Source organism: Thalia democratica, chromosome 8, assembly GCF_965202585.1.
Source record: "Thalia democratica chromosome 8, ktThaDemo2.hap1.1, whole genome shotgun sequence".
NCBI lineage: Eukaryota > Metazoa > Chordata > Thaliacea > Salpida > Salpidae > Thalia > Thalia democratica.
Genome location: NC_139172.1, coordinates 20,911,632 through 20,938,881, shown reverse-complemented (window position 1 = coordinate 20,938,881; position 27,250 = coordinate 20,911,632). Strand labels below are relative to the sequence as shown.

General features: G+C 28.2%; 1 protein-coding gene across 1 annotated transcript; it reads left to right on the top strand.

Annotated features, from left to right (window-relative positions):
* The first annotated feature begins 402 nt into the window (after positions 1-402).
* Positions 403-26,192, top strand: LOC145842673 (low-density lipoprotein receptor-related protein 4-like). The gene is made up of 33 exons (XM_082950145.1): positions 403-506; positions 2,037-2,204; positions 2,404-2,523; positions 2,696-2,809; positions 3,701-3,823; positions 4,787-4,918; positions 5,186-5,302; positions 6,201-6,341; positions 6,521-6,757; positions 7,201-7,320; positions 7,494-7,650; positions 8,014-8,231; positions 8,548-8,724; positions 9,426-9,585; positions 10,676-10,853; positions 11,321-11,508; positions 11,650-11,784; positions 12,709-12,887; positions 12,986-13,223; positions 13,339-13,469; positions 14,713-14,862; positions 15,356-15,467; positions 16,496-16,664; positions 16,918-17,150; positions 18,823-19,066; positions 21,173-21,366; positions 22,469-22,604; positions 23,674-23,850; positions 24,089-24,202; positions 24,349-24,556; positions 24,634-24,762; positions 25,004-25,097; positions 25,589-26,192. Exons 1-33 carry the CDS (start codon positions 452-454, stop codon positions 25,959-25,961), a joined length of 5,421 nt encoding a protein of 1,806 aa, XP_082806271.1. The 5' UTR covers positions 403-451; the 3' UTR covers positions 25,962-26,192.
* Positions 26,193-27,250: the final 1,058 nt, after the last annotated feature.

The window sequence follows — 27,250 nt, the reverse complement described above, 5'->3', positions numbered from 1 at the left end:
AAGATATGTTTTTTATTGCAGTTTATTTTTTGTTACTTTTTTACTGAAAAAAATCGTTTTTATGTATTTTTTTTTTGTAGTGTAGTAAAAAGTATTTTGTTTATTGTATAACAAAACGATACGTAAATAATCTAAAAATCAGATAAGGGAATGTGGCAACAGTTTTTAACCCGCGTCTTTTATTCGATAGTTTTTTGCTGATCACGTGCTCATCGAGGCGTGACCGCTGCTTCAAGTGTGAGCGGCAGAAAAATGCTCAAAGTAAAAACACATTTTTAAGTGCATTTGAAATTAATCATTTTATTTATAGAAAGCTTGTTGTTGTAATAAGCTTTTAGTTTGATTTAAAAAGTCAGTGTTTAGTATGTGTATATTAATTTTACTATAGTATAAAAAAAAAGTGTTTTGTTTTTAGGAAAAAATGATTTTAGATTAAATTTGCGACTAAAAAATGAACCTACTGAAATGGAAAGTCATAGTTATACAAATAATAATTTTTAGCAAGAGTAAGTTTAGTTGTTATGCTTAAATAGTTTAAAAATTTAAGGGAAAAACAGAATAAAGTTTTTCTGCTTCCTAAAAGAGTATATGAGCTCGACATACAAAAAAGACTTTTCATGCTTTCTTTAAATTTATTTTAAGTATTTATTTAATTGAATAAATTTAACAATAATGTAAGTAAATTGCATATTGAAATGTTTTGTGCACGCAACAAGTATTTTTGAAGTTTATTATATAATACTCAGTGTGAAATAGGATTACTTTTGCTTTAGGCAAAAGCGTGAAAAGAATTTAGAGTAAATCTTAACCAAATATTATTTGAAAACTAAGTAAAATTTGAGTTTTAATAGTACTAAATACATCAAAACTTTTTAAATGCTAAATAGTTAAGTATTGATAAGAAGCCAAAAAGTATAAAACTTTGAACGCATAAAAAATAGAAAACTAATTTAACATCTGGAACAAATGTTTAACTTTAACTCTTAAATGTATTAAAACTTATGACTTGGTTATTATAAATTACCAAAAAAGCAATAGTAAAATATATTGAACTTTTTTCGCTAGCTGTACGTAAACAAAGTTTAGTGTTTTTATAAGCTAATAAACAGTAGTAGGTCATTTAAAACACATTTGAAAATTTTTCAAATGTTTTTTGATACTATGCATGAGTAAGCTGATTTCCATGTAACAAAGTTACCAGGAAACCAAAATAATTAATGAGACTGTGGTTGTTTGAAGCTTCAAAGTGAAAACTTGTTGTAGAATTCAGAGTTCCAATCAATCACATAAAGCAAATATGTTTTTTAATTATGTAGTAAATTAAAAACACTAAAAAAATGTTGGAAATACCGTTTTTTGTAACTTTAACAAGATCAGTTTTCTATAAAATAAAACAATTCTTTGTTTGTTACTAAATAAGTGTATGTTTACTTTTAAAGCGACTTTTAAGTAATCTATTAAAGAATTTAACAAGCGTTCAAAAACTTTAGTTAAACGAATTTTTAGTAGTTTTAAAATACTGCCTTATTATAAAGCAATCAAAGTTTAGTTTAATTTTTGAACTTTTGTTTGTTTTTTTACACACTGCATTGAATGCAGTTTTAGAGATTTAACATGGAAATAAAAACTTATAAATTTTAACAAACGTGCAATTATAAACTAAAGTATAAATTCTAAGTTTTAAAATAAAAGAAAATTTTAAGATGACAGTATGATAATACTATAGAATGAAAAACTTAAAGTTTTTTGCTTTTAATAGGTTTCATAAATAAAAATGGGCTATATTAAAGGCTCATTCAATAAAAAAAAAACTTTATAAAATTCAAGCTCACAAACTTTAAGCTTTTTATATTTTCTTAAAGTTATCAATTTAATTTATTGCTTTTTTATACACAATAAACCAAAAGATTTATAAGAATGATTAATATATGCATTAAAATAACTTTTATTATAGTTCTTTGCGCTCTTTGAAAATTCCAACAACTATGACTCTTTTATAAACGTATTAATACTAAAAATTAATATCCATTCGGCAGTATCCAAGTGTCAGTTGTACGGAACTGCGCACGAGAAATGCGACGCGTGCGCCAGTGACGAGTTGAAATGTCGCTCATCGTGCAAGTGCTACCACGAGTCGTTCAAATGCGACAACACGTACGATTGCAACGACAACAGCGACGAGGAAGATTGCAACTTGCAGTTTGGTGAGTGGTTGTTTATTACACAAAACTTAAACTTATCAGTTGGACTTTATTTCAGTTTTGTTCTACGAGTGAAACATTTATGCATTGATGCTTCTTCTAAGGATTTTATAAATAAATATTTTATTTGAGTTTACCACATTTAAAAAATTCAAAGTATTTATTTATAAAAAAACACAGCTGATTAGAAATACATTAACAGATAAGGACGAGTGTCCAGGGTTTTTGTGCGAAGACAACACTTGCATAAGCAGCTCACAAGTGTGCGATGGAGTATTCGACTGCCCTGGCGATGATGCTTCGGACGAGCACGCAGCCTGCGGTATTTTGTTTAACATGATAAATCACACTTCATAAGACTATAGAAAAATTTAAAATCATCTTAAACTTTTGTGGTTTATATGATTTTTGAAAAAGATGAATTATATGTACAAAACAAATAAGCTTTTATAATATAACTAAAACAATATTACAAAGCCTTCTTAAAAAAACAGACCTTCATTGTGGCATCGACGAGTTTACCTGTAAAAATGGACAGTGCATTTCTCTTCACTCGTACTGTGACGGAATAACGAACTGCGGTGACGGTAGCGACGAAATTTCATGTCGTTAGTCATATTTTTGTAAACAAAAAATAAGCGGCACCAGTTTACGCTTAAAATTGTAAACTATTATAACTACATATTTATCTACTAACATTTAAATTTTTAGTTTTAAGCATTTAATTTTTAAAGACTTCAATTGTTGTGTTTACACCCTCGTTATTATTCAAGTGTATAAAAATTAGTTAAATTTATGTAGTAAACATAAAACTTAATAACTATAATTCTAAGGTAGTTCAGTTAGAATCTAGAGCAGGGGTCGGCAGCCTTTTATAAATCGCGTGCAAATTTGAGTAAAAAAGGTTGCTAAATCTAACATTATTAAAAAAATGTCTTTCACGAGCCGCAACTAATTAAGAAATTGTAGTTATCACTAAAAAAGTATAGCATAAAAAACAAAAATAAAGCACTATATGTAGCAAAATGATAAACAAAAAGCATAGTTGTAAGCTGTCACCATAAAAAATTTTATAAACTTTAAAAAAAAAAATTAGGCAAAAAGTACCTCGCTGGCCGCAGTTTGCCGACCCCTTGACTTAGAGTAAGTGACCTAATACAGTGGTCTTACTATTGAGCACCTATGCACACTAAAGTGCTTATATATTATTCAAACTGTGCACAAAAATTGTAAGGAGAAAAAACTTTTTTAAATAACGTTTGTTTTGTCTTTTTCTATTAAAAAAAGCTAATTATAACACAAATTAGCAGTTCTGAACACGACACGAAAACATATAAATTATGTTGGTTATAATTTATACATTTTATAGTCAAGCGTGTACATAATTTATTTTTTCTGTAGTTTACTATGCTGCACAGCTTTCAAAAAGGTCAAAAACCACTGACTTAGAGTAAGTTCTTAACTCTTGTTCTTGCAATTATTTTTATCGCAACTTTCAGCAAAGTACGAGGTTTGCAGCATGGGAGAGAGGGCGTGCAGGGATGGATCGTGCATCGTGCAGTCGTGGTTCTGTGACGGCGATCCCGATTGCGCTGATTTTTCTGACGAGGAAAACTGCCAGAGTTTGTTTTTATTTTACATTGTCTCTTCGAATTTGCTTTAATATTAGTTTTAGAAATTTATAGTACAAAGATTTGATAATTTTTTTAATAATTGTAGTTTATGGTTAATAAAAAACTTTATTTGAAAAAAAAATTGCCTAACATGTGTTTTAGTATTTTTGTGTGCATTTTCACAACTTTAATTTTTTAAAGTGGTTTTTAGTAAGAAAGAAGAGTAATTTGTATTTGAAAAGTTTTTTTTCTTAATTTTTTATTCTAAAACGGTGAACTCAATTTGTTTGAGTAAATATTTTCTAAATATTTATTTTTCCTAGCTGATGAATTTTTTTGTTTAAGCTTTAAAGAAATAAAACTTGTATAAATTTATATATTTTTACGGTAAATAAAATATTCTCAAAGATGTTTATTAGCACGTTTTACTTCGGGTTTCCTTTTAAACACTTAATTATAAAATTAACAAGTTTCATATAAGCTCTTAATCGTTTGATTAATTGTTTCTGAGAACCTGTTGAAAATAAAAGGTAGTAAATTCAAATGCATGTTTTACTTTCTCATAAGAATAATTATACTAAGTAAAACCGTTTTACTCGTAAAACATCTATTTTCTCATGATTAATGGTCTGAAAATTATTTAATTTAAATTTTTTTTGATCTTTATTAAAGTTTGTTAAAGGCTTAATTAAGTCTTAATTCGAAAGTTTTCGTTCATGCATGAACTTAATAACTTATTCACGTCTAGACTTAAGTTTATTTAGTTAAAAAAGAGCATCTGTTTTGGGAAGCTTAAAACATGTACTCGTTTTAAATTATAACTCGTTTAATGTGAACTTATACAGCGTTAGAAGCTTAGTAAAATTATATTAAAAAAAACGTAACTTTTAAAATTCAAAAATATTTTGAAAAAAATATAAAAATCATATAAAAAATTGCTTAAACTGTAGTTTCAGAGATCAAATTTATTAGGTTTTGGAAAAAATTCTTGTTTGAACGATGAATTTCAGTGTGAGTCCTCAAAAATCTGCATCTCTATTCACAAAAAATGTGACAAAAAGATAGATTGTATAGATTTTAGCGATGAAAAGTACTGTAATAAAGGTTAATTTCTAAATATTTGAAATTAAGTAAAGCTTTAACCAAGATCCTCGATTTTGTGAAAAATTAGCTGGCCATATTCGTTACTTAATGCAGTTTAAATAACTTTAACAAAATACTATTACTGACAAGCGTAAATTCTAATATGACTTTCAAACTATTGAAATTTTATTAGAAAACAAAAACACAATATTTTTTGAATTAAAAAAAAAAAATTATCAAAGTAAACAAACTGAATCAAGAAAGTTAATCTTTTTTTTTAATTAAAAGAATGCTTGAGCGAGGAATTTAAGTGTGACAGCGGAGAGTGCATATCATTTGCAAAAGTTTGCGACGACATTCCAGACTGTTCGGATAATTCTGACGAAAAACCTGCTATTCCCTGTTGTGAGTAACTTTACTTTTGAACAAAATCAGTACAAATTTAAAATAAATGTTTAATAAACTAATGCTTTGCTCTTTACGACTCTTCAGTTATAATCTAAATATTATTAAAGTAAAACTTGTTATAACTAATTTATTTTGAACTTGAAACATTTGTTGTTCTTAAAAAAAGAAAAAGTATATAAAAGTATTATTTAAAAAAAAATTGTTATTTTTGTTTTCATTAAAATTCATATAAACATTATTTAGTAGATAATAGTATAAAGTACTTTTACTAACTTAAAGAAAAAATTCATAAGAACTACTTTAGTCTGCAAAATTTTGTTAATTAATTGATTTTATCAAAGTTGAGTAAAACCATTGAGAAAGTTTTGCTCAATTAAATTAACTACAAAGATATTTAAAACAAATTAAAAAGTGTAGAGTACTAATATTTTTAATTCAAAAAAAATTATAAATAAATTATAGCTCATTTCAATCATTTAAAATGATTAAATAATTGATGCTTATACCTCACGCAATTCTTTCACCTTTTAGATAATTATATCATTATGGGTGAAATAAAATAATCATCGATACTGAATTTATACTAAATTTAAGTATACTGAAGTTATAATTATGTAGAGTATACAGAGTAAAGTTTATGTAAATTACCTTTAATTTTAGAAGATATTCTTATAGTTTTAAATCATCAGAAGATCTTTAAACAATTAACCATATCAAAAAATGTGTAAATTCTACTGTAAACAGTTTGAATGAACAGTGCTAGAATAATAATTCACCAATGTCAAAAAAGTTAACTTAATTTAGAATGTTCTAATTATTCTTAAACAAAAACTTACTTATCTTTATATGGTTAAAAATTTTAATTTATAAAACAGTTAATGTTATTCATTTCAAGCGTCACAACCAAGATACAACGTCAGCTGCTCGATCAACAACGGAAACTGCCATCACCAGTGCAGGTACACCAAAAAGGGGATTCCCGAGTGCATATGCGAGAACGGGTACCAGCTTGCTGCGGACCGCGTTTCGTGCTCAGGTAGTCAAGTGCAATCGAAAAACTTTGAAATTGGCTACGTGCTGTTAGATGCAAGCGGCTGAAAAGTGTAAATAAACATACAAACAATAATAAAGATTTAAAAAATAAAAAATGAAGAAAAAAACAATTATAAAAAAATATAAATTAAAAAAGTAAAAAGTTAAAAAAAAACATTGCAGATGTGGACGAGTGCGCGGAGGAGGGGAGCTGCAGCCAGCAGTGCGTCAACACTCCCGGAAGCTTCAAATGTTCATGCATTCACGGTTACACGCTCGTCGGCAACGGCAAAACGTGCAAGGCGCAAGGACCGTCCGCCAACCTGCTGCTCACTGACAGGACCGAGATCAAGAGGATCATCCCCGAAACTTCCGGCTACGAGCCCATTCTGAAGAATCTCACCAATGCCATCGGTATCGGTGAGCACGCGTGAAGCTTTTTGTTCGAATTTTTTTTCGCACCGATAGTTTGATAGACGATTAAGTTATCAATTTTAAAGCTGAGTTTTCGCTTTTGAAGTCTTTGAAATATTGATGATTAGTTTTGAGTTTATGGCGGCTTTTTATCAGAGATTTTTTTTGTTGAACTTGGATAAAAAAATTTGCAGATAAACATTAAAATGCTTTGAAGATTTGCTACTTAAATATTTTATAATGTATTAAACTAAGTTTCTTCTAGCACTCCTTAAATAAAAACATAGGCAATTGTAAATTTTGTACAGTATTATAAAAAATATTGTACTATACTAGAATTACGATGTCATTTTTAGCGTTTATAATAATTTTTTTAAGTTTGTAAAGTTTGTAGTAGTCGCCTTAGATGTGGTTAGTTTCAATGTGCTTATACTGAAATTTTAACATAGACTACGACATGAGTCGCAGCCTCGTTTATTGGACAGACGTCAAGCTGGACGTAATAATGAGGTCATACATCAACGGGTCGGACGTGAGAGAAATTGTATCCATCGGCTTAGAAACACCTAGTTAGTTTGTAGTAAAATAAACTAGCTTAAAACCTTTTCAAGTGTAAGTTTGTTTTGAAAAGATTGAACACTGAACTTGTAACATCTTATAAGCATGTATATAGTAAGCTTGGTTATAAAAACTTTATCTGTTTAATTTAAAATTAAATTAAACAACATTATATTAAAAAAAGGTGGAATCGCCTGTGACTGGATTCATGGTCTTTTGTTTTGGGCGGACTCCGGAACTCAACGAATAGAAGTTTCAGATTTTGATGGAAAACATCGAAAAGTTTTAATATGGGACGGTTTAGAAAAGCCAAGGTCTCTTGCAGTTCACCCAAACGAAAGGTAAATATCCTTTAAACTGTTTAAGAATTTAATAAGAATCAAAACAGAGCCTAAGAATTTAATCGGTTACGTAAACAGTGTTTTGGAGTTGTCTTAACCAGAACTTGTCAAAAACTACTGTGAACAATAATGCTTTTTGTGCTAATATTGGGCACAGACGCATGTTTTGATAAGTACTGGCATAAACAGTAAAACTCGACTTTCGTTCGTGTTTTAACTTTTATAAGCTGTTTTTATGACCACCAATTAATAAACTTGAAATATCACTATACTAATAGATATTATCAAAAATTCTAGTATTTTAACTATTTGCTAAAGTCTATTTGATTTTGTACACTTTAAAAAATACTTATAGTATTACAGCTTCATCTTCTGGTTGGACTGGGGCAACGTACCACGCTTGGAAAGGTCCACCATGGACGGCAACTCCCGCCTTACTCTCGCTTCCACAAACTTGCAATGGCCGAACGGGATAACGATCGATTACGTCACAAATACTATTTATTGGACGGACGCAAAGTTTCACGTCATTGAAAGAATTGACATTTACGGAAACGGAAGGAGGTCTATATTAAGTCGAGGTGAGTTTATTTAAGTAACATTTTAAGGCTTAAAACTTCTTAAAATAGTTTTTGTGATTTAGTTGCTTTCAAGTTAATTAAATGTTTAATAACACAATCTATACAATTTAAACTTCAAAAGCTTTTAAACTTTTACGAATAAAACGATATTTATTTGTTTAAGTAGATGGTACTTTCTTAGCATACTAAAATGGAAGCAAATATATTTTGTACTGTTTTTTCATGCAATGTTGACAATAGAAAAAAAAGCGCTATTCTTTGCTTATTCGCAAAAATTAAATATTTACAAACAAAAGTTTGTTTTTATCCAACTTAGGCTTGCCTCATCCTTTTGGAATAAGTGTTTTTGAAGATTTTGTTTACTGGACTGACTGGAAAACTAGAAGTGTAGCACGCGCCAACAAGTTTACTGGTTCCAATGTGAAACCGATTTCAAATAATTTTCAGCAGCCGATGTCAATCGCGTCTTTTCATCCGTTGCGACAAAAAGAAGGTAAAGTTAAGTTGCATTTGCTTTATTTTGTTACAAAAGTTAAAAAACTATATTTTTTTTTTATAAAAAATATTCTATATTGATTAAATTTAAATATTATATATAAATGTTAGATTTTTAGAATTTATGCACTTTTTTGTTGATTTCACTTAAAGCTTATAGAAATAGTTGACCTTTCTACAATAAATATAACATAAAGTTTTCCAAAGTTTTATTAGTTTAAAAATATCAATTACAAAACCTTTTATACTTCTTAACATTTTTCTTTTAAAAATAATAAAAGCATATAAAGCTTTGACTTAGTAGTATTGACATTTAGTTTGTTGAGAACAAAAGCATGTAAAAAGGATAAGAACTTTTTGAAATACATCAAAATCTTAGATTAAATTTCAGATTAGAATTTTTACTGTCATTTAAGTCCTGACAGCCTTTTAAGCTTACGATAAAACTTTTTGTAATTATACTGTATCGTTATACGCACTTAAATAGTTACGGTAGTAAACTTGAATGAGCGCCTGAACATCAAACGAAATTGCACAATATCACATTTGTTTACGGTTTTAATGGAAAAACATGACGAATGTTCTCAGAAAGAATTTCTTTTGTTACTTTCAAATGTACACCACCTGCAATTATATGACACAAAAAGATGTAAAATTGTATGAAAATTTCTTTATAAAAAAAACAAATATTTAATGCAGGAGTTAACAGATGTCTCAAGGCTAATTGCAGCCACTTGTGTCTGCCGACCCCCGCCAATGTGGTGTGTGCCTGCCCGACCGGATTCGCTAAAATAAACGACACTGACTGTGAGGAGGAAATTGACAAGTTTCTTATATTTGCGACCGAAAAAGACATAAGGTATGAACTTGAATACAAATGCAGCACTTGTATAATACTTGCTTTGAATTTTCTTGAAGAAAATAAAAATACATAAACTTTTTCTATAACTTTATAAAACACATTTAATCAATTGAAAAACTGAACTCAATCTTTTTTATTGATTATTTCAAACTGTAAACCACTGTATAAAAAACTTTAAGAAATGTTTCCTAAAAATACTTTTTCTTTACTTTTTAGCTACTGAATTTTGATATAACGTTTGATTATTACGTTTTGCTAGACAAACTTTGTAAAAATAGTTTCTAATCAAATTAAAATTTAGATAAAAGCATTATTAGTTGTTTTTAACCTTGAACTAAAAAGTAAAGTCGCAACAACGATTTTAAGTTTAAATTTAGATTGATTGGTATAAATGGTTCATTAATTAATTTTTAGCTGTTAAAATGAATGTGTTAACTATTTTGAGAAAATATCTTTACCATTTTTAAATGCTGAATAAAAAGTTTACATAAGTTTTTTATAATAAATTTATCGCTTGTAGAATTTAAATATGATTTAATATTTACAACTTCTTTGTTATTTTAAACATACAAGTTTTGTTAATGAAAATATTTTTTTAATGCTGGATGTGCTTAAATAACTATTTTGAAAACATTGAATTTATTTTTAGTAATTTTTCATGTTTTGTGTAATTTCAAGTGAAATTAAAAACAAATTATTGATTTATGGAATTAAACAAGTGTTTGTGTATCCTTCAAAATATATATGCTACAAAGTTAAAAATAGATTAAAGTTATATTGGTAAACATATTTTAATAAAATTAAATGTTTGCTCTTAAAAATATTCTACACCCTATATTATATTACATTAACATTTTATTAAAACATAAGCTTAATGGAAGGCTCAAAAATATGCTAAATGATTTTTGATGATAGAGTAGAGTTATAAATTGTTTAAACTAAAAACAACATTAAATTGGTTTATTTTTTTCTGATTAAGGTTTAAAACATTTCAAAATTCAGTTTTGATAATCTTGTACAAAACTCAAAACACTTGATGAAGATATATTTATAGTTTAAATTTTAAACAACGTGATTTTGAAAAAAGGAGAATCTCGCTTGTCGATGACAAAAAACTAGACGTGGTACTGCCGATAAAAAACATGAAAAAAATTGTTGGTTTAGACTGGCACTCTGCTACCAGTGACCAAGCTGGTAAATTGTTTTGGTCGGACATTGAAAAAAACACGATTTTTCGAAGTGACTTGGACGGGCGAAACGAAAAGGTAATTAATTAATAAGTATGCCGCATAAATTTTGAAAACTTAAACCAAAAGAGAAAAAAAAGTCTGGAAAATATCAAAATAATAATACTAGTAAGATTAACTAGAAAGACATGTATAATTTTAAATTACTAAGTCTTTTTAACTTATCGTACAAATAACTTTGAAACTTATAACTTTTAAGGTTATACTAATGTTAATTATTTTTAAAATATAAGCAATATTTATAGAACATTTTTAATGTCATTACTTTATAGAATGTAAACTGTGTAAGTTGAAGTTGTTCGAAAATTGCCAATTAAACAAAACCATCGATAAAAAATAACAAAGTATAGAGTTTGATTACAACTAAAAGTTATTTAGCTTACTTTGAATTGAAACGAACAGTTTAAAAACTCCTTTTAATTCATAGTTTTATCTTAACTCATCTTGCATGTTTAAAATCACCTCGATGATTTAATCGTTGACAGGAAATTATAGCAAGTAGTCTCGATTCCCCATGCGGAGTTGCTGTTGACTGGGTGACTGAGAAGTTGTACTGGACTGACGCGGGGTTCAACAGAATTGAAGTGTCGCTTCTTGACGGATCCATGCGGACGATTCTAATCCACACTGACTTGGACAAGCCAAGAGCCATAGCTATTCACCCTCAAAGCGGGTAAAACAAGCACTGTATTTAATTTATTTTATTTTTATATCAAAAACTACAATTACAAACATTTTAATTTGATTTAGCCATAAAGCTTTACTTGGATCTAAAATGTTTTTATTTTCAATCTCACATGTGTGTTGTTTTCAGACGTTTAGTCTTCACGGATTGGGGAAAAACACCGAGAATAGAAGTAGCTGGAATGGATGGTAACAACCGTAAAGTGATAGCATCGGTTCACATTTCATGGCCTAATGATATAACCATTGATCACTTAACAGAAAGGTAATTTTATTACTTATTTTTTTCAATAAATGTATATGCAACAAACTTAAAAAATAAAGCCGTACACTCATTTTAATTTTTTTATTGTTGTTTGAAAAGCAAGTTTCTTTATTAAAGAAATATTTTGAACTGTATAATTTTTGTAATTTTATTTTAAAAGACAGGTTTCTCATAGTCAGCAGTTTAGTCTAATGTTTAAAAAGTTAAGAGTCTAAACAAGTATTTTTACTTGTTTTTAATTTTATGTTTTTCTTAGAGGAGAGATGTTATAATTATGACGACATCTAATTCATAATTTGAAAAGTGAATTAAATAAAAATAAATTCAGTAAAAATAGTTACTTATGACTTAAAAATTAGTTTACTCTTTTTAATAACTAAACGTAGTAACTATAGATAGCTTAACCAGATTTCTGTACAGTATAAAAACTCTGTTTTTAAACAGTAGAAGTATAAACTTTTATACAATATAAAAGCCATCAGTAAAAAACTTAAAATATAGTTTAGTTTATTACCAGGTTTAATTTGAATTTAGTTTGTACTCTTATTAAGTTAAGGATGTTTAACAATTAAACTTACTTTTCAAATAAACACTTTTAATTAAAATAAATATTTAGAAGAAAACAAGGTTGTTTGTTTTTTACTTAATTAGTTATTTCAAACAACTTAATTTAGAATACTTACTTTTAAATGTTGTATTTTGATTAAAGTTTTTATCAAAAAAAAGTTCACTTAACCTAAGGCTCGTCCGAAGCTGTTTAAAAATTCACAAAACCCATTATAAATTGAATAAAAACACATTTTTACCACTAGTTAGTTTCTTCACACCTTACTTGTAAGTAGCTAAAACATATATACTAAAATGCAAAATTAAACATGTAATGGTAACCTTTTAATGAGATTTTTTGTATAAACAAATAAACAGAGTATACTGGACAGATGCTTTAGAAGACATCATAGAATCGTGTTATCTCGATGGATCTGATCGCAGAGTTTTGGTTTCAACAAACATAAATCATCCATTCGGTATAACTATTGACCAGAATAACATTTATTGGAGCGATTGGGGCCATGGCAGTGTTTTCTCTGTAAATAAAAATACTGGTGAGTGTTGATTTGTTTTAATTTTTTAATTTTGAAACTTGATAGCGTACAATAGTTTCTTCATTTAACTTATTAAAATAAAACTTGAAAAATTTCAGGAGAAAACAGGCAAGTCGTTAAAAAAGACTTGAAGATGCCGATGGACATAAGATACTTTCACAAGAACCGACCAGCGGTCAGCAACCCCTGCTCCCACAAAAACGGAGGTTGCTCCCACCTGTGCCTGCTTTCATTGAACAGGGAAGACGGGATAGGTGGAGTCCCTTACACGTGCGCTTGTCCCAGCGGGCTGAACTTGCGCGAAGACAAGAAAACTTGCAGCACAAAAATGAACAGGTTTGTTTTGTAAACTGAAAATACTGGAGCTAATTTTTTACTTATTAGGTGTTCAATTTTTACTAATGTTTATTGGTACTGTAAAAAATAATTGCATCTAAGCATTTATTGACAGTTATATAGCGATAGCACGAAGGAAAGACATTCGAATTATATCATTAGATGTGCCCTACTCTGTTGATGTTAAACTGGACATAAGTGCGAATCTCCTTAATGTAGTTGATGTTGCTATTGATCCTATTAATGGTATGTTTTATTGGAATTAGCTTAGAATTAACTTTTTCAAAGTGCTATATTCTTAGGTTTTAAAAGCATGTAAAAAGTAGCGAGTGATTAAAAGCAAACAAAAGCTATATTCAAGATTTTTTTTAGGTTTTAAACACTTTCATTATACAAAATAACTTTATTAAAGCTGAAATACTTTAATAGGTATCGATAAAAAAAAATAAACTTAAAAAAAACTATTTACTTTGTTTTGTTTAAGTTAAACAGTTTGTACAACTTTTTTTTAATTATAGATAACTATCTGAGTTTTGATTTTTATCATGTGTTTTTAGTTGTTTTCATAAACTTTTTGTTTTAAGTCAAAAGTTTGTGAGATTAACTTAAAAAAAAAAAAAATTCTTTTTAAAGTTTATACGTTTAGCTATTATTTTGCAATTAAAGTAAACTTTATTTAAATCTTTAATTTATAAAGCAAGTTTTTACAATATCTTAAGGTTGTTTAAAACAAATATATGCTAACAACTTTTAAACAATCAACACTTTAGACTTAACAATTTTTTAGTTCTAATCTTTGTTACTATAAGAATTTATATTTTTGCTTTTAAATATGTAATTTTTTATAGTTAGTATATAAAAACTCCATTGTATAAGAAATGTTGTTTTTTTATATAATTCTGCTAGGTCTGCTTGCCTTACCAAAACCGGTTATTAAAAAAAATAAAATTGTATAATTCTTTATTGGTTTTCCAACTTAACAATAATATTGTTCCACTGATCATCTCAAAAGCTTATACTTATCACTACATATTACAATAAGCTAATAAAACAAAGATTTTAAGGAAGTTTTTGTGTTTTCAACAATAAATATAGAACATGTAGTGGTGTGCTTCGCTATGTGCGTGTTTGGCGTGTGATGATTAGCCATTCGAAACCGTACACATCTAACCATTACAATTTAATCTAAAAATTCCAAAATTAATCTGCCCTATGAATACGTCAATCATGCTAACTCGAGGATTATTGTACACAAAAACGCATATAATTTAATTACATTTACACAACTTCGGTTTAATGCTTAAAAGGTATTTTTATGTGAACTAGTGAACGTGCTTTCTTTGAAACTCTTTATAGAATATTAAAACCTAATTTAAAATATTTTTTTTAATAAAAATACAGAATTAGTATCATTTTTGTTTTTAAATAGACTAATTTATAAAACAAACTACCTCTTTTTTTCATTTTAGAGAGTATAAAAACTTTGCAGACTCTATATACTTTACCGATATCGGAACTAAAACAATTCAAAAGTTTGTTATGGGAAAAAATTCATCAACTGAGGTAATAATTAAACATGGGCTTAAAAATGTGGAAGGCATTGCAGTCGACCCTTTAAATCGACTGTTATACTGGACAGGTTGGTAATAATAACTCAGTTTAATAAGAACATTTTACCGTTTTATTTTTTAACTTTTAATATAACAGTTAAACTTTAAGAAAAAAAAGTCAGTTATATGTTTATAAAACTTTTTGAAAAAACTTATATAAATTTAAGTAAATTTCAAACATAAACGCTTAGGCAGCTTATATCTAAGTGTGTACTACTGCTGTAACAATCATACGAACTTAAATAAAAAGTGGCATATTTAAAATGTTTCTGACGCAAGTTTGTTTGTTTTGTCAATATATTTAAGCCGCAATAATTTTGCTGTATCGTAAATGTTTACAGTAAAGGCAAAAAAAATTTCTTAAGCTTAATGCTTTTTAAAACTTTGTATTTTTTTATTCGAAAGTTATAACTTGAACAGCTAGAATTTCAGGTGTAAAACAAAACATATTTATTTAACTTCATAAATTTGAAACTTCTATCAATTTAAATTGTCGCAATATGATTAAAAACATTTTTTTAGACTTTGGTTTAAAACGAATTGGAGTTTCAAACTTGGACGGCAGCTCTCAAAAAGTTCTTTTGTACGAAAACATCACATCTCCACGGGCAATCGCCCTTCATTACACAAAAGGGTTAGATTACAGTTTACTACATATTAAGTCTTATAATGCTATTAAATACCTTATACGTGTAATTTAGACTTTAAAAACACTTAATAATTGAAAAAAGAGTTTTTCATATTAAGCTTTACATTCTAAAGCGTGTAAAACAAAGGGTAAATTGAAAAAAAAACGTTTGACCTTTTTGTGTCATTTATCAAACGTTAGAAACGAATATTTTCGTAGATTTCTATTTTTTGATAAATAGTTTAATACTAGACAAACAAAGTTTTTTGTTTTATAAATGATAGGTTAATTTGAACTATGGTAAGTATAAACAAATGCGTTGATAAATTTAAAAAAAAGAATGAAAGAAAAAGCTTATTTATAATTACTTATTTTTTAAAGCTTTCTAACAGCAACCAAAAAAACAAATCTTGAAAGTATTTATAATCTCTTGTAAATACACAATTAGGTTTTTTAGCCCCTAATTAAACGTAATCATTTTAAACCGGATAAGGTCAAATTATAATTAAGCTGTTCTAATGCTGTTTAATAACTTTAGGCAAGAACAGAAAAGTATTATTTACTACAATGACAAAAATTAGAAAGGGGATGTTTCACAAAACAAATACTTCTCTCTAAACTAATTAAAATACTTGAGCTATTAATTAAGATGAATTAAGTTTTTACTTCTAACATATAGCTATACTTTTCAAAAATTGTTAACGAAATTCATTAAAAAAGTCAATAAATACATGTGTATAAATAAAATTAGATTTTGTTTTTTCCTAGAAAAGCACATTTAAACAAAACCAAATTTATAACTCTTGTAGTTTCAGCTTTAAAAAAAAATTTGAAAAGGAAAACCATTTTATTATTTTTCGTGCATTATCAATAAAAACCTATGACTTTAAACGTAACAAATCTTCAAACTAAGTTTGGAAACACTTCGTTTTTTATTTAAAAAAAATTGTTACTACGCTGTTACGTTTAAACTTAAGACAAATGAAATAAAAATGTCACTTGTTTCACTCGAGCCATAACTAACAATATCGCAGGATAATGTTTTGGACGGACTGGGCAGACAAACCGGGCGCCAGAATTGAGCGGGCCAACATGGACGGCACTGGCAGGAGGGTGGTCGTGGACAGCCACATAATTTGGCCGAACGGTGTCGCTGTCGACATGGAAAGCGATAAAATCATATGGTGCGACGCTATGACTGAGGTTTGTGAAAATACGGTGCACCCTGTTTGGTAAACGCGAGGATGTTTTTGTATAATTAAAGCTAATGTTTACTTTGTTTTATTAAATAAAAACTTGGGCCATTATAATTATCTACAGCCTATAAAAGACTTAAGAATTTAAATTTTAACACCCTTGATAATAATAGCTAGCATAAAACACACAGCGAACGGGGTGCACTGTTCATAACGTATTTAGACCGTAGTTCCGAGTGTCGTTAAAATTCATTGAATAGAAATTGGAAATGACAGATTTGTCTGGCCGGAGCCGCCAGGTTCTGATTGTTGGAGCGCAGCACGCGTACAGCGTCGCCCACCTCGGCGGGAGCTTGTACTGGAGCGAGTGGAAAAACAGCGACGTCAAGCAGCTGAGCCTGGCGAATTTTACTGACACGCAAGTGCTGAGGAGGAACCTGCCGAGCCTGATGGGGATTTCCGCTTCGAACAGCAAGATTTACAACATATCCGGGTGAGGGGAATTATTTTGAATATATGTGCGTTTGTTTGATTGGTTTTTCCAGTTGAAATGCCAGTTGCTGTAAAATTTTTCAAAATTTACTAAAGGAAGAAATTTAAAATAAATCGCTTTTAACTGTAGCAACCGATATTAACAAACTAGCATTTAAAATTTTTGCGATATAACTTAGAAATCACCAAACTACTTCATTTTATTTTTTAATAATATTTAATTTTATTCATATGAATAGCATGAACAAATAAATTGTTGTTTCATAAACACTCTACTTAAATGTTTGATTAACAAATAACACAATTAATACGTGTAAAATAATAAACTTGTTGTTTTAATTTTATTATGTGACCAAGACTACTCAAAATATGTTTATACTTATTAGGCTATTTGAAAATATTTAAACTTTCTTAGAGTAAAAATAAAATTAGTATGAAAAAACAAACATGAAACAAAAAAATGTTTACAAACTAGTTATTGTTGATATCAATAAAAAACTTCGTAAAACTTTTTGGTATTAAAACTAAGTTAAAATAATGTGCAAAGTTTTATTTTTAGTGCAAAGCTTATACAAAGTTCTTATAAAAATTTAAAACACGGCAGTAGAGCCAAAGAAAAAATGAACTCATTTAAATTTTTCAATGTAAAACGTTATTTTAAACATTACTTAATAAAACTAAAAATTGATCACTACTTTGTGAACTTGCTTATTATCAAAGCATTCCGTGACAGTTATAAAAAAATTAAAGCTGTTGAAAGGTAAAACAACTTGCTGAAAAGATAGACATAGCGTAAATGTTAAAGTTGTTTTGAATACTATTCTTTCAAATGCATTTTTTAAACTAAAAAATAAAAATGATTTGAAAGATTATCAGCAACTAAATACGTTAAAGTGTTAATTTTTAATTTTTTTATTTTTACACTGTTGTCGAATACTACACAAAAACTATTTGTAGTGTGTTTTAATTTAAGAACAGGTTAATAACTTTCAATATCTAAGTAGTTATTGTTTATAATTTAGATATAAGAACTTGATTTTTAGTAAAAAAAAGTTTGATAAACTTTTAGTTACATTTTGCTCACAGTTGTATAACAAATTTTAAAATTTTAACGTTTGAATTCAATTACTTTATAACATGAGTTTTCCGTAACAAACATTTTTAAAACTAATTATGGCGTAAATCAATGTTGTTTTTTTTAAATTAAGTTGTAATTAATAATTAGAAATTTTAAGTTAGTCTGTAGTTTTATTGAGGATTAAATCAAAAACTACTTTTTGAAGATGCTTAAAGATTTTAACTGCTTTTGAATAAAAGAAAGAGATTTATTTACTTTTTTTCGTACTTGCTGTTTTAAATATCCTAACCAAGTTATAAAACAGTTTAAAAGTATTATTGTTAACAAATTTATTTAGCCAAAGTAAATTACATTTAAACCGTTCTTTTAATAAAAAGCTTAATTAATTCTCTTAAGTTATATACTTTATTTGTTTTTAGAAATAATAAATTAGAACTTTGTTTGTACAGATTCTACAAAATATTATGAACTATTTAACATTTATAAATAGTTATAACGATATCTATAAATTTTTTAACAGTTATTATTAACTTGAAGATTTTGTATCAAGTCAAATTTTAAGATTCATTTGTTAAACAAGAAAAACAATATGCAGAGGCTCGAAACGTGAATGCAGTTACCTGACTCTACCATCACCGACCGGACACACATGCGCTTGCCCGACTGGAGTGCAAATATCAGGAGGAAAGTGCAAGGAGCTTCCACTTGAGTACCTCCTGTTCACCACCAAGACCAGCATCAAGAGGATCTCGCTGGAAAGCGACTTGTACGTGGATGTGCCCCTTCCGCTCGACAATTTGACGAACGTCGTCGCGCTAGCCTACCATTACGAACACCAGGTAGGCCTGCGTGTTGTTTGAAACGCGAAAATGTTTGCGATGTAAAAATATTTAATGTAGTTTTTAAGCTTTTACAAGAAGTACTAAAACAACATTAGCGTTTTGTAGCAGCTGGTAAAACATGGCAGGAGAAAAAGGTTTAAGTTTAATACTGAGTAAAAATATTATTGTATACAAGCAGCGAAAATTGCTTTAATATTTGTAAAGCAAGCATGTTTTTTGCAACAAGTTAAACGAAGCAAACTTATTTGAAAAACAAATTCAAGTAAAATAAAACTTAAGAAATAATTCAATCATTTTGAATCCTTTGAAAAGTATTTCTAAGATTTAATCTTAAACATTTTTCAACTATTTCTCGATACAGTTTTAGTTTATACAAATACTTTTTAGATTTTTTTTTTACTCCTTTTTATCTATTTTTATCATAAAATTATTAAGAATAGCTAATTTTTAATTTTTAACTATTGCACATACTTTTTGTTGTTTGTTTTCGAAAAAAAAGCCTTATATAAGATAATTAGTGAAAGTAGAACAGGTTTAAGTTGTAGTGATTTATTATAATCGGTAAAATATTTTTATTTTCCTCTATGTTCAATCAATCTAAATATAGCTTTTTAAGTACGACTACTTTTTTGTTGTTGAAAAAAACAAACGACTTTTTTGATGAAATTCTGCCTGAGCAAAACTAGCGCTCAAGCAGTATGATTAATCAGCTGATATGGAGAGGAATGTTCAACCAAACACAAATGTCATAGACAAGCTCAAAGCTCGTGTCTGATCCAAGTAAATCCTTAACTAACCTTAGCACCCGGACTTGTTCGAAGCAAACTTCAGCCTTACAACTATTTGCATTTCTTTCTAAATTGCTCGATTATGACGTAACCGTTTGCATCATGCTTTAGAAAAATTCCGTCAACAAGGCTTTGACTGTCGAAATTTTTGAAGGCTTGGTATGAAGGTAAACTACGGTAGTCACGGTATTTTTAAAGAAGTAAAACGTTTATTTTCTAATTTCAAAATTGTTTAAAACTGAATTTCTGGTGATTTTTTTGTAATACAAACTAAATATGTCGTTGTTTAGTAAATTTTTCAACTGTACTTGATTTGCACAAAAAGTGTTTCTGTGAAATATATACGCAGTTCAGTATTTAGAGTTTTTCTTTGACAAGAACAGTTTTTGATGAACTTAAAATTGTAATAGATTTAATAAATTTTAACTTTATCAATTTTTTTTCACATACTGCTTATACAAAAAAAAATCTTCTTATTTATGTTTGTAAGTCCTTAGAACTTTGTAATTTATTAAACTACTAGGACGACTTGAGGAACTAACATATTCTTACATTATTACTGTGTTATGTTGCATATCATTTTTTTAAAATTTACATTATTTTCTAAAAATAAACATTTATTATTTATTTCTGAGCTAACAACTTATTTTTCATATCATCTGAAAGTTTATATTTTAATAAAATATGTTGAACTTATTTTTTCAAATTTATGTTTGTTTTAATTATTTTTAAATGTAAAACAATTCTTTTTTTTAATAGTCAATTGCTTTCTATGCTTCTTTCTTTTTATTCTTCTTTAATCACCAATATAAATATATGGCTTATTAATTCAAAACTTGTTTATTACTTTTTATAATTAAGTTGGTTTAATTGACCTATTCATCGTTATTTTTGACCAAGTCATTCTTCTAATTCATACTTTTGGAATTTTAAATTAAACAATCAAATTAAGCTTATACTGCATTTTTTTATCAAAAGTTTTAAATTACCAATTTTTTCAATAAATAACTCTTTATATAAAAAATAGTTGAGGCTTATACGATAATTAATCTTATAAACAATTTTAGCTAATTTTTTTTACAAACTATACCTCTTTAAATTTTTAAAACTTTTAGAACGTATTTATTATTAGTATTTTGAAAACTAACCAATGCGGCTAAACAAATACAAAACCAGTTCATTTCGATATCAGACCTTAGTGTTTAAAGCAAACGCATAATTATAGCAAAAAAAGGTATGATATATTGAACATAATCTCTAAGGTTCCTTATACAAATTAAAAATTATAATATGCATTCTCCTTTTAAATTTTCAGATGTTGTTCTACACTGACGTTCAAGAGGGACTGCTGATTCGCTCGCATTTGAACGGAAGTGACGTAACAACCATCACTTCGACGGACGTGAGGGTGGCGGAGGGACTGGCAGTGGACTGGATGGCCGACAACTTGTACTGGACGGACACCTCCTTCAACACGATATCCGTGTCGCGGTTGGACGGTTCGTCGAGGTTCGTAACTCTGAAAGTTTGATTTCGTAGAATGTTTGTTTTTGTAGCGAGTTACTGCTTTGAGTTAATGTATTGTAAAAAAACTAGTTTTTTGTAATTTTGGTATAAAAACAATGTTATATTTTTAAATCATGTATTGTACTTATTATGTGATTTTTTATATTTAAAACAAGTTTTTCCAATTGTTAAAACAATTAAGTAGTTTGTTATTTAAATTAAAGTATCCTTTTTGATTAAGCTCTGTAGGTATAGTTCTTTTACATTACAAATAGTTTATTGAACAACAAAAAAACGCTCTAAATATTTAGTCCTAGGACCTAGTGCACGAAAAAACCCTTTCGGTTATCGATTTGCACACCACGGATACCTTTTAACGTCTTGTCCAGAAATGTGTTTTTGTTCTATTTTTTAAATTATATGCATGTTTAACCAAAGAAAACTTAAGTTCCTTTTAAAATTTATTATGAGCGTTTTCTAGTTAACAAACAAAAGTTTAATAAAAATTAAATAAGTCTAAAATAATTATAATGTACAACTTTTCATTAGTTGATAGTAAATATAGTATTTGATCGTAATGCAGCAGCTTATCTTCGATTGAGAAAAAAATCACTGAAACATAAGAAAATAACATGACGTAGGCTAATTCATAATATAAATAGGCTTCCGAAGCCGTAAAAACAACATTTTCTGCCTGTTAGGCAAACTAAATTTGACGAACTAAATTTAGCAATAAATCACGAATTTGTTTACTTTTGAGCTTTTTTATATAATTATTATTACCTATTATATTTTATTATTCATACTTTTAATAACTGTTTTTTTTATACTGATCTGGAAAAATTACTTATACTTTGTCTCTTATAGTTTAATGTTTTGGTATATACAATCAAACTTATATCTTTTTTTAGCCTATATTTTTTCTAACGATTTTTAGTTTTAAATTTAGTGTTGCATATATTTTTATTTTTTAATCAGATATTCTTTGCATAATTTTTTAATTGATAAGTTGCATGAAACATTTTTTTTTAATGAAATAGTTTTTTCTCGCAAATTTTTTATTTTAAAGCTGTACGCATTAGCTTTTAACAATAATTTATTTTAGAAAAACTCTCATCAATGAAAATTTAATGGAACCGCGAGCGATTGCGTTGCATCCAGCACTAGGCATCATGTTCTGGACTGATTGGGGAAAGAAAGGAAAAATAGAAAAATCTTCACTAGCTGGTACTGAAAGAAAAGTAAGTGATTTCAGTATTTGTATAGCTACTTTTTAAAAACAAAAAATTAGTGTACTGTGTACAAGTGTACTTTTGTTTTATTAAACTAAAAAATATTTAAGTTGCTGTTTTAGCTTTGAATTTACTATCAGAAAAATACAATTATCTAATAAGTAAAGCTTAATTAAACCATAAACAATAATTACAATAATATAAACTCTAATTTTGAATAATTAAATTAACGGTTTTTTCTAGTAAATATCTTATTGTAAGAACGATAAAACATTAGTTGACAGTAATTTTTGATGTAAGTAGTTTTCTTCAAATTATTTAACCTGTGATGTGTTTTCTTCAAGTGCTTCCACAACAAGTTGTTTAATTTTTTTTTAAATTAAACTAAACTAGGTATAAGGTTATATATACTAAAACATACACGTTTTCTCTTATATGCACAATACATAGGAAAAAATCGTTCTTTAAAAAAACTAATCTTTTTTTGTTTGTATGTTTAATAGTGTTAAGAAAAAAAAAACTTTAATTTTTTTATCTAATTAAAAAACACATAAAATATCTTTGAAATATTTTAAAGTTATAACTTATGATGCAAATACGGAATTTTACTAAGCAATAAAGATTAAATCGTTTTCTTTATTGTAAATTTCTAATATTTTATCTAAACTTATTTATGTTATAAAATCGCTTTAAACTATAACTTTTTTATGAAATTAGTTAAAGTTTTTGCTGGATTTTGCTATTTATAGATTTTAAGAGTAAAAAAATCTTTTGGCTAGAAATTTGGTATTTTGTAATGACATTTAGCTGAATTCAGTTTATAAGAGTTTTTAAATTGTAAAAAGATTGATTTTAGCTAAAAACTTGGTATTTCATAATGAAATTAATTAGAAATTAATTTGAATTTCCCATGAATAGTTTCTTTAAAGCGTAAAAAGATTGCTTTTAGCTTAAAAAACTTGGTATTTATAAATCAAATTACTTGAAAATTTAGCTGAAATTTACGTGAACATACGTGAGAACATAAAAAGTAGATTTTGGCTAGGAAACTTGGAATTTTATGATGAAATATTTTAAGGTTATTGTGAAAAGGTCAGTTGGCTGGCCAAACGGTTTAACGATCGATTATGAAAATTCACGGGTTTACTGGGTCGATGCAAAAGACTCAAACAACCACATTGAGTCCTGCGATTTCGACGGATCAAAAAGAACTGTTGTAGTGAAAAACACACCGCACGGATTTTCTCTCACTGCTGTTAGTTTTCTTAAGTTTTGGTTTACAAAATTTTAACTTGGTGTTTAATGTAACTGTAGATTTTACACTGCTGTATATTTTTACTTTTACAAAAAAAAGAAGAAAAAGTTTTTTTGATTAGTTTTGTATAACTTCTGCAAATTTTAAACAAAACTTCTTTTTTTTATAAATTCTTAATCTTAATATAAAACGATAGGCTTAAAAAGTTTGCTTACTATTAAAAGATGCTTTTTTTTAGTTAGGAGATTCCTTATTTTGGACAGACTGGGTAACACCTTATGTTCACAGTTACCAAAATGGTGAGAATATCAAAATATATCGCGGAGAAAAACAAGAACTTATGGACATTAAGGTTTCAATAACTTTGTTTTTAAAAACTTAGACGCCTAAATTGTTTAAGCAAATTAATATATAAACAAGAGTTCAAGTTCGGTTATTTTTTCGAATCACACATTCTAGATACATACGATTTTTACATGGAATTTTTTTAAACACTAGGTAGTTTCTGCGCGAAGGCAACAAGGATCCAACATATGTTCCCACGACAACGGCGGATGCAAGTACTTGTGCCTGATGGTCGCCCCGCAGCGCAGAGTGTGCCGCTTGCCGGACGGCAAAAAGTACGCCGTAGACGAGCCTTACTTGTATCCGCAAAGGGAAACAACCACAACCGAATACACCGAAGCGGCGCCTCTTTCCACGAAAGGTTAGCTGGGATCGACCGAATTGCTCGCGGTTTTTTTCGCATTTTTTCCTCACATTCATTTTCCAAACATTACACAGGCGTTAAATACACAACAAAAGAAGGTTCCGAGGAGAACAGGACGACCAACATGACGACCACTCAGCAATATCAATCCGCAGCATCGGAAACCAGCGGGGGCGGGGGATTTGACGGAACGAGAAGTAAAGGTCAGCTTACATTTCACATCAACTTCTGTTATTTACGTTTGAAAGCCCTGAAATCATAACCCTTTGTTGGAAATATTTTAATTGGTGTTTTCCATCCGTTGTAAAAATGCTCGGAATTCTGTGTTTTCAACCGAGTGGCGCGCGCCTCAATGCTAATCGCGTGAGAACGAAACTGTTCGGATTGTTTTACTTTTGCACTGGGGCTTTGTCGAACACCCGAACAAAACAATAAATTTTTCAGCCTCGAAGGAAGTTTGGAAGCTTGTTTTGATTGCCGGGGTGGCGTTCGTACTCGTTGCAGGCTCCGTTGGACTTGTCGGCTACTTTGTTGTGAAGTAATTGTGACGTTTATTGCTTTGTGTTTTTTATTTTGTATTTAGTCTTTTGGCGCTTTGAATTAGTAGCGTTTAAGGGTTTTAAGGAATTTTTATATTTCATAACACAAAGAAATTGTTCGCTTCAAATATTTTCAATTGTGCTGTTAATAACAAAAGTTTACAAACTATTCTAATTATACTTTTAATCATTTGATTTCGAGCTGTGTTTGATAGTACATATATGTATATATAACAAAAATTTATAATAAGTATTTATATTATCTTAAATAGAGTCAAAAAGTATGAAAACAATTTAAATATTTTAATTATAAATGCTTTTAGTAATACTAACTATCAAAAATTTTATTCATTAAAATGTATTTATTTATCGTAAAAATGTCAGACAAAATAAATAAATTTCTAAGCAAAGTTATTTAGAAAAAATTTGTGAATCAACAAAAAAAATAAAATTTGTAAAAAGTACTTTTAATTTCTATATGCTAAAACAGGAAAAGAAAACGCACGAACAACGCGGGGGTCTACTTTCAAAACCTCACTTACGGGGTGAACAGAGACGGCCAGCAACCACAGCAGTCCGTGCGTCTGCTCCAAGTCGACCAGCAGATAGAAGTCAAGCCGCCACAAAGCTCGCTTGCCGCAGATAGACCGCCTGAAAAGGTCAAAAAAGATGATAAAAATGTCGAAATCGACAGTGAAAGCTCGCTGTTGGGCGGCAAGAAGACGATGACGGAAGGCAACGATCTTTCGGCGGAGGAAGAATCGGAAATGACGTCATTGAACACGGACGAAGACGAGTTGTCAAAGTGCGAAAGCTCGGACAATGACACTAATAAAATCAGCTCCGAAAAGGATATGACATAACGTTTCATATTATTTTTCTTTATTTTTTCTTATTTAACAACAAATCACTGTCAAAATCGCTGTTTTTTTCTCTTTTTTAATGCATTTTTAGTTTATTCATTGAGAATTTTTCTTGCTAATTTTAGATTCTCTAATAATCATTGAATTCTTTTTAAATTTATCTGTTTAAGTCTTCAGTTTTTGTAAGTTTTTGTTTGTCGAGAAATATACTGTTATTGTTTAATTTGAAGTATCTAGTTAAATTTATCCAAATCAATTCTAGGTTTTAATTGTCAATTAACTTTTTTTTCTTATATGTCTGTAATAAATTTGTTAGTATAAGATTTATTACTTGCAGGTTTGTAGTTAAAAGACTTTTAATTTTTTAACTTTTTATAAAACTTTAAAATTAAATAAAAAAGTAATTTAGTTGTTTTACTATAATTTTTTTTGAATTACAAGCTTGTACATTTACTATTTAGAAAGTTGTTAATGCATATTCTAGGTACTTATAAAAATAATTAAATAGTTTTGATGTCTATCAGCAAAGTTTATACTTTGGTTAGCTGTATATAATTTTTTAATAACATATTATGAATCATTGCAAAACAGTTTATTATATTTTACTGCAAATCCATGTTTGACTAAATTGGAAAACTTGTTTTGAAAAAAAAACACATATAATATAAAAAGACGGATAAATACTTATTTAAAGTAATACTAGGTTTCTATGCACACTGCAACTGTTACATAAGTTTTATACTCAGCACAACATAAATTTACATTTACTTACTTTGAAAACGAAATTACACAAAATAGCTTTATCTACTTAAATATTTAATCAATTAATTTTATGTGTAATTAATCTGTTTAACTGTTACACGACATACTTAAGTAAATTAACATAGTAAGATGTTATAAGCGTTTATAAAACATTTTTAATATTTAAAATAATTTTAATATTTTTTCTCTTAAAAAATTTTTATTCTCCAAGGTCGTAAGAAATTCTTAGTTTTAGTTATAGCTAATGATATAAGAGTAATGAGTATTATGAAAATTGCACGGCTAGGTTTTGTACAAAATTATTGCATAATCATAAAACAAAGCATGAAAACTTAAATGAACAGGCTAAGTTGTATTTAATAACTAACAGAGCAAATACGATAAGTTCCTCAAACAATATTAATAAAACAATATATGTTTTAATCAGTTTGTTTTAAAACCTAACCCAAAAAAATGGTCAAGTAAAAACTTGCTACATTTAAGGCTACATAACGTTCAATATACTTGAAGCAGAATAGAACCAAACT